We start from the raw sequence: 12,374 nt of genomic DNA, 5'->3' as shown, positions 1-12,374 counted from the left end.
CCCTTCTCTGGACACGCTCAAGCATCTCAATGTCCCTCCTAAACTGGGGGGCCCAGAACTGAACACAGCACTCAAGGTGTGGTCTAACCAGTGCAGAGTCCAGGGGCAGAATGACCTCCCTGCTCCTGCTGACCACACCATTGCTGATGCAGGCCAGGATGCCACTGGCTCTCTTGGCCACCTGGGCACACTGCTGGCTCATGTTCAGGCAGGTATCAATCAGCACCCCCAGATCCCTTTCTGTTTGGCTGCTCTCCAGCCACTCCGACCCCAGCCTGTATCTCTGCATGGGGTTGTTGTGGCCAAAGTGCAGCACCAGCACTTGGAGCTATTGAACACCATCCCATTGGACTCTGCCCATCTGTGCAGGCGGTCAAGGTCCCGCTGCAGAGCCCTTCTGCCCTCCATTAGTTATCCAGACTAACACAAATTAAATGTTTTCCTGAAGGCATTCTTAAGCAAATTTTGGATAAGGGTGAAGTGTGGTTGCTAAGAAAAGCATTTTGATATGAAGGCCTTCAAATCTGTCTTAGAAATGATTAGCTCTTAATATACCCTTGACAACCATGGCAGAAAAATACACTGAAAGGTTATTTCCTCCTTGAGAGCATTTCTTACCGAGTACAGCCCAGATATGTTGCTGAGGAGTTGATTGGTTATTTAGCATAGAAGAAGAATCAAATGAGTTGGAGCAGTTCTGAGGAAGCTGAGGCCAGGAAATAGAGATCTGACAGCTCTGTCAGGTCATCACACCATCACCTGATTAGAAAGAGAGGTAAGAACACAACACTGAGGATCAGCATGACATCTGTCAAATCTGGGCTTTTTTATGTCCCTGTTTTTTTCACTCTCTGTTTTCATCTCCTCAGCCTGTGCAGCATTTCTGCTGCAGGCAGCTGCCACTGGCTGCAGTCATGATTCTCTCCTGTCTGTCTTCCCAGTAACAGATCCTTGAAAGTAAATTCTTGTCCCAAGTTGGAGAAGGGTATCCATTTGACAGTCAGTTTCATGATGGAAAAAAAGAATAGATCCTGCAGTGAAAGGGACTTTACTGAGTATTATTCACAGTTCTTAAGAGGGAAAAACAATGGGTAAGATTAGGAGGTGACAGGAAGAGTCTTTTAACTCACCTAACTCTCCAAGAAGAACAGAAGGTTTTGACTTCTGGCTTTCTCTAGACATTTGTGTTGGTAGAATGAACAGAAAATCTTTTGGCATTCCAGAGAAGGTCCATGATTGAAAAGGTTTCCAATGTATCTGTAGAGAACTTGGAAATAACTTTCTCTGGTTATGACATAATACCTTATTAGTGTTAATCACAAAAGGTTATGGGCTGGAAGGGACCTCAAAAGTTCATCCAGTCCCGCCTCACTGCCAAAGCAGGATCACCTATACCAGATCACACAGGAATACATCCAGCCAGGTTTTGAATATCTCCAGAGAGGGAGTCTGCACAACCCCCCTGGGCAGCCTGTTCCAGTGTTCTGTCACCCTCACAGGGAAAAAGTCTTTCTCATGTTTACTTGGAACTTTCTGTCCCTCAACTTCTACCCATTGCCTCTTGTCCTGTCATTGGGCATCGCTGAGCAGAGCCTGACTCCATCCTCTTGGCACTCACCCTTTACATACTGATAAACATGACCGAGGTCACCTCCCAGTCTCCTCTTCTTCAGGATAAACAGACCCAGCTCCCTAACAGACTAGAAATAATCATTCTTGGAATTACATATAACCCATTCCTTATCTGAAATGTCTACATCCTGCACAGATGATCCAAAAGTCTTACAACCATTCTGATCTAAGGATGCAAATAGATAAATAAGTGCAGAATCAAATTTTGATGGCAGCAGGAGTCCTTCATAACAACTCATGTGTAATTCAAATCCCAGCAGGTCCTCTCATACTTGAAAAGATGTTTATTCTCTTAATTGTGTCAGGACATGAACACATCTCAAATACCACAGCAGTGCAATTCAGATTGAGAAAGCAAGTAAATCTTGGTATGTTTTGGCTTTGGTTTTGTTTTTTTTCTGCCACCTTCTTGTCATGAAGTGCCTGCACCTAGAAATTCTTGTCCATGGCAGTAACATTCAACATTTCAGTCATGGAAACATACTTAGTTGATGGGGTCAGTGTCCTTAAACAGTCAGTATACTGCATGCTGGTTTCCTAGAAAGTGAATGGACTGAGTTTTGGTGGTGTTTATTTGTTTGGGTGTTATGGAGAAGCACTCAAATTCAATTTTCTTTTTCTAGTGTCTGCAAACTAACTTTGAAACTGTTTCTTTTAGGGGAGGAAGAATGTGCTGATTCTTCCTAACCAACCCGATATCCTTTTGTGATCAAGTTATCCACCTGGTGAATGTGGGGAAGGCTATGGATGTAGTCTACTTCCCTGTTCAATGTCTTTATTGATGATCTGGACGAGGGGGTTGAGTCCATCATCAGTAAGTTTGCAGATGACACCAAGTTAGGAGCAGGCATGGAGTTGTTGGAGGGTAGGAGAGCCCTGCAGAGGGACCTGGCCAGGCTGGATGGGTGGGCAGAGGCCAGTGGGATGAGATTTAACAAGGCCAAGTGCAGGGTTTTACACTTTGGCTGCAATAATCGCAAGCAGCATTACAGGCTGGGGACAGAGTGGCTGGAGAGTAGCCAGGCAAAAAGGGTCTTGGGGGCAGTGGTAGATAGTAGGTGAAGATGAGCCAGCAGTATACTCAGGTGGGCAGGAGAGCCAGTGGCATCCTGGCCTGGATCAGGAGCAGTGTGGCCAGCAGGACAAGGGAGGTTATTCTGCCCCTGTACTCAGCACTGGTCAGGCTACACCTTGAGTGCTGTGTCCAGTTCTGGGCTCTTCGATTCAAGAGAGATGTTGAGATACTGGAACGTGTCCAGAGAAGGGCAACAAAGCTGGTGAGGGGCCTGGAACACAGCCCTGTGAGGAGAGGCTGAGGGAGCTGGGGGTGTGCAGCCTGCAGAAGAGGAGGCTCAGGGCAGACCTCATTGCTGTCTACAGCTACCTGAAGGGAGGCTGTAGCCAGGTGAGGGTTGGTCTCTTCTGCCAGGCAACCAGCAACAGAACAAGGGGACACAGTCTCAAGTTGTGTGGGGGTGGGTAGAGGCTGGATGTTAGGAGAGAGTTGTTGCCAGAGAGAGTGATTGGCAATGGAATGGGCTGCCCAGAGAGGTGGTAGAGTTGCTGTCCCTGGAGGTGTTCAGTCAAAGCCTGGATGAGGCACTTAGTGCCATGGTCTAGTTGATTGGCTAGGGCTGGGTGCTAGGTTGGCCTGGATGATCTTGGACTTCTCTTCCAACCTGCTTGATTTTGTGATTCTGTGAATATTAAAAGCTTGTGTATGAAAGGAGAGAAGGAGACATGACACACCAAGAAAAACTTGACACCTGAAACTTACTGAGACTGACTTTATCCTCTCTATGCCACCAGAAATGTTACCAGTGTCATGGCTTCCTCAGGGCTCTTTATGTCTTCTATATCAGAGATACAGTTGCTGTCAATAAGCATTTAATTTGTGATCTTCATAGCATCTTGGTTTCAAACAGCTGTAGAGATAATAGTTTTAGGTGAGATTCTGTCCTGGGTTACCCTTTTCTGTCTAACACCAGAGCACTAAACTTCTTTCTGGTATTTATGGAAAGAAAGGTACAAAAATAGGCTATTGTTTGTCCTAGGGAAAGAGTAATAATTACCTAAAACTTTTTGTGCTTTAAGAAAATCCTGAGCTGCAGTATATGTACAAAGTCATCCGTTTGAAATTGACAGTTAAGTGTTTCCAGCATCTTAGGAGGTTATGTTGCTCAATTAATGAGTGCAGTTCCTGAAAGTATTAACAGAAGGAAATTCACTTGGGTTTGGAATTTAAAGGTGCTGAAAACATTGTTGTGAATTCTAAAGAGTGGATCGTGCTTGTAAAGGATATTTATTTCTTTCACTGGAAGAGTGGATCAGAAAATCACTTGAAAATTGCTTTGCTAAATCACTTCTGAAAGTGGACTTGAATTTCATCATACACTTAAGAAAAAAAAAACCTCTGTAAACACAAAGGACTGGGCAGGGCTGGGTGCTGGGTTGGACTGGATGAGCTTGGAGGTCTCTTCCAACCTGTCTGATTGTATGATTCTATGATGGTTCTATGAAATTAACCTTTGCTGGTTTCAGTATGCTTCCTAAGCAATGCCATATCTTTAGTGTTCACAGACAAACATGAAGTGGTAAATAGTATTTTGATTCTATGATGATTCTGTGGTTGTGTGATGATTCTATGAATTTAACCTTTGCTGGTTTCAGTGTGCTTCCTAAGCAATGCCATATCTTCAGTGTTCACAGACAAACATGAAGTGGTAAATAGTATTTTGATTCTATGATGATTCTGTGATTATGTGATGATTCTATGAATTTAACCTTTGCTGGTTTCAATATGCTTCCTAAGCAATACCATATCTTTAGTGTTCATAGACAAACATGAAGTGATAAATAGTATTTTGATTCTATGATGATTCTGTGATTGTGTGATGATTCTATGAATTTAACCTTTGCTGGTTTCAGTGTGCTTCCTAAGCAATACCATATCTTCAGTGTTCACAGACAAACATGAAGTGGTAAATAGTATTTTGATTCTATGATGATTCTATGAATTTAACCTTTGCTGGTTTCAATATGCTTCCTAAGCAATACCATATCTTTAGTGTTCATAGACAAACATGAAGTGATAAATAGTATTTTGATTCTATGATGATTCTGTGATTGTGTGATGATTCTATGAATTTAACCTTTGCTGGTTTCAATATGCTTCCTAAGCAATACCATATCTTTAGTGTTCATAGACAAACATGAAGTGATAAATAGTATTTTGATTCTATGATGATTCTGTGATTGTGTGATGATTCTATGAATTTAACCTTTGCTGGTTTCAGTGTGCTTCCTAAGCAATACCATATCTTCAGTGTTCACAGACAAACATGAAGTGGTAAATAGTATTTTTGCAAACTTCAGCTTTTGGATTAGATTTAAACTGTAAAGGTTTTTTTTTCCCCTCTGTTGTCACTCCTAAGAAGTTAACTTTGAAAATGAGGTTCTCAGGATATTGACAATAATCATCTGCATTTTGAGACATTAACAGTGAGTTACAACAACTGCTGGTTACCTTTATTCACTGACACTGTTTCTTTTAATGCTAAATTATAAAACTCCTTTCTTCTAGTACTGTTCCACTGGGATCTGATCAGATTCTTCTACGAGGAGCTCAGCTGAGAAACACTCAGTGGGTTCATGGGATAGTCGTCTATACAGGACATGACACAAAACTTATGCAGGTTGGTCACTTGGATTTCTTCTGAATTATGTCTTTTGCTACCTTACTGTGCCCTTATACAGCACAGAAAACCTTTTCACAAAGCATAGCTAGATTGAGTATAGTAGTTATATGTCTGTTGCAGAATTAGCTGCTTGCTGCCTACAGGAAACGTAGTCAAGGCCCCACAGATCAGTGTGATCAAAGGCAATGCCACATGGACTCCAGACGATGCCAGAGACCTTTATTGATCATTCAGCGATCAATACCCTCAGGGCATAAGGCTCACACCTATCATTAGCATAATTAGCCAAGGATAACCCACTCCATCAGCATAAACCACTCCTTGTTTTCCTCATTAACGAGGTGTCCGTTATCTATCCCTTCTGAGATAAGGTAGCCAGCAGCTGGTGGGAACCAAGGTCAGCATCCGCCTGTTATCCTTCTTCACTCTGTTCTCACATCCTTCTTCACTTTGCATTCCCACAAATGTTAATGTTGTGGGATGGATCTGGACCCCAAAAAATGGAAATTTATGCCCTTGAGTAAAATCCCAAACAAAGTCAGAAGCAAAATGAAGGTTTTATTTACAAAGTTGGACTAAATATGAATAGTATAAAAGGCAGTAAACATACACAGGGTGTATTTACATGTATTTACAATTTATCAACCATACAAGAACCCCCTTGTACAATTCATTCAGCTTTTTCCCCCCCTGGGTAGCCCAAAAGGACTGATTAAACAGCTTTCCCCCTGTCTTCCCCTCTTGGGTGCCTCACAAACACAATGTGTGAGCCAGCAGAAGGTTGGAAGCGGGGAGATAAGGGAACTCTGCAAGCAGAGCTACAGAGAGGAAGTGAAGAAAAAGGGCAAAAGCAAGTCTGTGCTACCAAGTAAAAACTATTCAGCAAACAAGTGGGATGATATAAATGTATTGGTTATTATTATTCTGTGTTCTGCCCCTTGCTTTATTTACCTTTTACCCAGGTCTGTGGAAATTCCCACTCTTGCTTGAAATCAGGAACTAGGCTAAAGTGTTAGTTCTAAACCATCACAGAGCACCTTTCTTAGGAAGTAAACTCAATGAAAATAACCTTTTTTTGTTATTATTACTCTTTTATTCTGTGTTTTGTCCCTTGATTTATTTACCTTTTACTCAAAAGTCTCTGCAAAATTCCTTCTCTTGCTTACAATCAAGAACTAGGCTAAAGTGTTAGTTCTGAACCTTCACAGAGCATCTTTCTTAGGAAGTAAACTCCATGAAAATAAACTTTTTTTGTTATTATTACTTTTTTATTCTGTGTTTTGTCCCTTGCTTTATTTACCTTTTACTCAAAAGTCTCTGCAAAATTCTTACTCTTGCTTGCAATCAAGAACTAGGCTAAAGTGTTAGTTCTAAACGATCACAGAACATCTTTCTTAGGAGGTAAACTCAGCAAAAGGAAACTTTTTTGTTGTTATTACTTGCTTAGCCACAGGGTAGGGTTATTTTTTTCCCACTAGTAATCATGTTTGTTGGTTCTATTTCGTAACTCATGTTTTGAAAGCTGTTTTATTAGCAAGTTGGATCATTACAGTTTTTGCCTGATCTTGTTTTATTTTTGACTGCTCCTAAAACTGTCCTCTTGTGGAGCTTTCTTTCAAGTACAAAGGTAAGCATTCTTGTCAGAACACAAAGCAAAGCTTGGTTTGCAAAAAGAGGGAGGAGGAAAACCCATTCTCAGACTAGGAAATTACTTTTCCTAGTGCTGTTTGAAAGAGCAGAATTGAGGGTAAATAAGAGTGCTTTGAGATTGATGTTGCATGTCTCTTACTACTTTCCTGATCTGTAAGACTTACTTGGAAAAGTTGGATTGAATTGTCTTCTGTAGCACTGCTGAGGTGTGCACATGCATTTTACTTTCAAGTGTGAACTGTTGCTGTTATGAGTGGTTTTGTGTGGTTGTTTGAACTGCTTGTGACACAAGTTCCTGGATTTATAAGCTGCTTCCTCTTTTTATTTTGGAGTGAAACACTGATGCCATTTACAGTGGTCATCTATTCAAAGAGTACTTAGAAAAGGATGCGGTGAGATGTAATTTGAAAAGAGAGAGCTGTTCATACCACTTCTGATTTTTAGCAGCCAGTCTTGGGTTTTGTCTTTTGCAGAATTCAACAAGTCCACCTCTTAAAATGTCTAACGTGGAACGAATTACAAATATCCAGATTCTGATTCTCTTCTGCATCCTTATTGGCATGTCTTTGGTCTGCTCCATTGGTTCAGCTATATGGAATCGAAGGCACACTGGAAGAGACTGGTATCTTGATCTGAATTGTAAGATGTGAAACAATACATTGGTATTTTACTGTTGAATTATCTATCCTGGTTGGAAAGGAGGATGGTTACTGTCCATTCCACACTATGTTTTGAATCAGTCATAGAAAGCATTTCATAGAAAGTCTTTCCTTTATTGCTTGTCAACTAAAGTCATGAGGCTAGGTATAGCAAAGCAAAGTTCTTCACAGAGAGAGTGATTGGCATTGGAATGGGCTGCCTAGGAAGTGGTGGAATCACCATCCCTGGAGGTGTTCAAGAAAAGACTGGATGAGGCACTTAGTGCCATGGTCTGATTGACTGGATAGGGCTGGGTGCTAGGTTGGCCTGGATGATCTTGGAGGTCTCTTCCAACCTGCTTGATTCTATGATAAAATGTACCTTACTGTGCCATCATCTGAGCCATTCCTAAATTCAGGGAGGAGACCTTTGTTGGTTGCATCTTTCAGCCTCTACATCTCTGCACTTCAGCAAGCTCTGTATCAGGTTGTGGAGTCTCCTTCTCTCAAGACATTCAAAACCTACCTGAACATTTTCCTATGTGACCTGATGTAGGTGATCCTGCTCTGGCAGGGGAGTGGGACCGGATGATCTTTCAACATTCCTTCCAGCCCCTAGTGTTCTGTGATTCATTGATTCAACTGGAATAAACATTCCAGTTCCAAGACATCAGACTAAAGCAATTTTCAGCTATTCCTAATTGATTACATTTGAAGTTGCAGTCACTTCTCTGAAGTTTTAAGCTCCCTCATCCCAGGGAGTGAGGCTGCGGCTTTATAATTTTTCCTGTACAGCAATATAATTATTGGTTGCCAACATCACATCTTAGCAGACTCCTCCTAAATAAGTTAAAGCAGGCACAAAAGACCTCATCTAAAACATGGTACTGGGTGTCTGGGCTCACAGTGGATGCCAGACAGCATGATGTTATGTGAGACTTCACAGCGGTGTGCAACAGATTGATGTAATTTGACCCTCAGGGAGGGAACTTGGTTTAAAGGTATTTTTCCTAACTACACTCTGTGGTCAATTATTCATATTATCAGAATTTCTTATGATGAGCCTAGAGCTATCTTTACATAGGCAGGAGAACCAGCACTTAGCTCTCTGGTGCTGAATCAAGGCTTGAATACAAAGAAAGCGGCAGACTGTAGTCATCAAAGGTTGCTTTTCAGAAATTGGAGAAGGTTGTCTTAGAATCATAGAATCAAGCAGGTTGGAAGAGACCTCCAAGCTCAACCAGCCCAACCTAGCACCCAGCCCTGGCCAATCAACCAACCACTAAGTGCCTCAGACAGGCACCTCCAGGGACAGTGACTCCACCACCTCCCTGGGCAGCCCATTCCAATGCCAATCACTCTCTCTGCCAACAACTTCCTCCTAACATCCAGCCTAGACCTCCACCAGCACAACTTGAGACTGTGTCCCCTTGTTCTATTGCTGGTTGCCTGGCAGAAGAGACCAACCAATGATGCTTAGCATTTATAGGAAAATTATACTGGATTTAATTCCCAAGTTTCTTATTCTCAAGTTTCTTCTTAGGCATGGAACATTTTAAAAGTCAGCCTACACTGCCTGTGCTGCATATACAGACTTTCAGCCTTTTGGTTTTTAATTCAATTGAGTTTGTTTTGTTTTGGCAGATGGTGGAGCAAGCAACTTTGGATTGAATTTCTTGACTTTTATCATTCTCTTCAATAATCTGATTCCAATCAGTTTGCTGGTTACGCTTGAAGTTGTTAAATTTATCCAGGCATATTTCATCAATTGGGTAAGTATTGGTTTTATATCATGTATTGACTTTTAAAATCAAATGGTTTACAAGGAAGTGAAATGATTGATTGCTTGCTTGCTTGTGTACAGGTAATTTTTTTTCAGCTTGTTTTTTTTTTTTTGTAATTTTAAGTATGCTATTCGTATTAAGTATGTAATTAAGTAATTAAGTACGTAATTAATGTAATACATTACATATGTAGTATTTAAGTATGCCATTTGTTCCTTGTTACTGGAATCTGAGAAGAGTGGAACACCTCTCCTAGGAGTCCCTCTCCAGCCTTCCTGTAGAGCCCCTTCAGGTATTGGAAGGCAGCTATAAGGTACCCTGATCTGGGGTAGGGTGTCCCTGCCCATGGCAGAGAGTTGGAACTAGATGATCCTTGTGGTCCCTTCCAATCCTGACTGATTCTATGATTCTAGGTCACAGAAACAGAAACATAGAAACATCCAGGTTGGAAAAGACCCTTGGGATCACCAAGTCCAACCTATAACTTTACTCCACAAGATTCACCTGAAACCATATCCCTAAGCACCACATCCAAGTCCAGCCTATAATCCTACTCCACAAGATTCACCTGAAACCATATCCCTAAGCACCACATCCAAGTCCAACCCATAACCCTACTCTACAAGATTCACCTGAAACCATATCCCTAAGCACCACATCCACATGACCCTTAAGCACATCCAGGGTTGGTGACTCCACCACCTCCCTGGCCAGCTCATACCAGTGCCTGACCACTCTCTACATGAAAAACTTTTTCCTAATGACTCTCCAGAGTCTTTTCTTCTCCAGACTGAACAACCCCAGCTCCCTCAGCCTGTCCTCATAGGTGTTCCAGCCCATAGATGTATATAAATATGTGTTTACAAAAGTACAAAACGTTTACCTATTGTCCTGGGTTAGGGTGGATCCCTCCTCCCCCACCTAGAGTAAACTCACCACACCATGGGGTTTTTTTTGGCAAGTCAGAGAAAAGTGAAATTGTATTTCTTATAGTTCAAATATAACAGTGTAAGGAGAAACCAACCACTACTGAGATATAATAACCTTGATGAAGATGGGGAAGGAGTCAAGCAGCAAAGCAGCAGCAGCCAAAACAGCAATGGGGGAAGATAACAGTGGACACATCTGAAGCAGCAGAAGCCAGCAAAGGGAAAGAGCAAGCTGTGCTTCTAGACATAAAACTCTTGATGCTCCAATTAAATTACATTAACTTATCCCTTGTGGCCATTATGTGGCCTATCCCTGGAATGTTCACCTCTCCCCTATGTCTGAGCTAGAAATCCAGCTCAAATGGCCACACCTCTATTTACATTTATTTACAATTAAGGATTACACAAAGACCCTCTCAAATTGTTCCCCCACCCCTCTGAACAAGGGAGTAGCTCTCCCCAGACAGAGAGAGGGAGGCCTGCTGTTAGTACTTAGCCACAACAAGAGTCTCAGCTAAGTCTCTGTGTAGCAAAATCACCAGCCCAAGTGAAGAAAAGGAAGAAGGAATAGTTTGTGCAACTCACTTTATCCTAACCCAGCCAGCAAATGGAGTGATACAGGCTCACCATTGTTTTTTCTTATCCAATTCCTTCTTTTTATTCAATGTTCCTGTTTCTTGTATATCATTTAGAACCAGACCAGAGGGCTGTTTTTAAACCACCACACTGATCTCTTTATGTGCTAGCTTTCTTGGAATGAATTCTGAAAGACTGATGTTTGCATCCTTTATTTAATCTGTAGGACATAGACATGCACTATGAACCAACAGACACTGCTGCCATGGCTCGCACTTCCAACCTCAACGAAGAACTTGGACAGGTGGGGAAAAAATAATTCACCATTTCTAATTCTATATATTGAAATTACTCCTGTGATTGAAACTGTTCAAGCAGTGTGCTGATTCAATCAGAAAAAATATATTCCTGCCTTAGTCTTTGCTTGTTCCTATTCGTTCTCTTCATTTTATCAGGTGCTAGGTTGGACTGGATGATCTTGGAGGTCTCTTCCAACCTGGTTGATACTATGAGTCTATGAAAATAGCACAGAGTCACAGAAAACATACAGGAAAACAGAAATGTAATTAAGGATTTGAAACCATATTAAATTAATTAAGGTTTTGAAAGCATATTAATGAATAAATACAGATGCAGATGGCACCAAGCTGGGTGGCTGTGTCAATCTCCTAGAGGGTAGGGAAGCTTTACAGTGGGACCATGTTACCCAGGGAGGTTGTGACTGATCCCTGCCTGGAGGTGTTCAAGGTCAGGTTGGATGAGGCCTTGAGCAACCTGTTCTAGTGAGAGGTGTCCCTGCCTACAGCCAGGGGTTGGAACTGGATGGTCTTTGAGGTCCTTTCCAACTAAACCATTCTATGATTTTAATGGTTTGCTAAGAAGGTGCAGGTTGGTAACATCACCAAAATGTTGTCCAACTAATGAAGCAGCAAGAAGAAATTGTTACTCCTAAGCCATACCTTGTACTTTGGCAGGGGGTTGGAACTGGATGATCTTTTAGGTCCCTTCCAACTAAACCATTCTATGATTTTAATGGTTTGCTAAGAAGGTGCAGGTTGGTAACATCACCAAAATGTTGTCCAACTAATGAAGCAGCAAGAAGAAATTGTTACTCCTAAGCCATACCTTGTACTTTGGCAGGGAGTTGGAACTGGATGATCTTTGAGATCACTTCCAACCTAAACCATTCTGTGATTTTAATGATTTTCATATGAAGGTGCAGGTTGGTAACACCACCAAAATGTCCAATTAATGAGGCAGAAAGAAGAAATGGTTACTCCTAAGCCATACCTTGCACTTTGGCAGGGAACTCCCTGGGTGATCTTTGAGGTCCCTTCCAACCTAAACCATTCTATGGTCTATCATCTAACCTGCACAGGTTAGATCAATGAAGTTCAACAAGGCCTGCACCTGGGAAACAGCAACCCCTATAGAGAGTGCAGAAGTAGTAGTAAAAGTATTTAGTGT

At 41.7% G+C, this 12,374-nt stretch overlaps 1 protein-coding gene across 3 annotated transcripts in view; it reads left to right on the top strand.

The window, feature by feature from the left end:
- ATP8A1 (ATPase phospholipid transporting 8A1) overlaps positions 1-12,374 on the top strand; it is a 153,148-nt gene that overhangs the window by 41,429 nt on the left and 99,345 nt on the right. For all 3 annotated transcript variants that reach the window (XM_064149198.1, XM_064149201.1, XM_064149200.1), the window contains exons 10-13: positions 5,216-5,327; positions 7,454-7,619; positions 9,263-9,390; positions 11,134-11,211. In XM_064149198.1, the coding sequence (XP_064005268.1) occupies positions 5,216-5,327; positions 7,454-7,619; positions 9,263-9,390; positions 11,134-11,211 (484 nt within the window). The remainder of the gene's footprint in view (positions 1-5,215; positions 5,328-7,453; positions 7,620-9,262; positions 9,391-11,133; positions 11,212-12,374) is intronic.

The sequence above is a fragment of the Pogoniulus pusillus genome, chromosome 9 (assembly GCF_015220805.1).
Source record: "Pogoniulus pusillus isolate bPogPus1 chromosome 9, bPogPus1.pri, whole genome shotgun sequence".
NCBI lineage: Eukaryota > Metazoa > Chordata > Aves > Piciformes > Lybiidae > Pogoniulus > Pogoniulus pusillus.
Note: the sequence above shows the minus strand (reverse complement) of the source record. Positions and strands in the feature narration are given on the sequence as shown.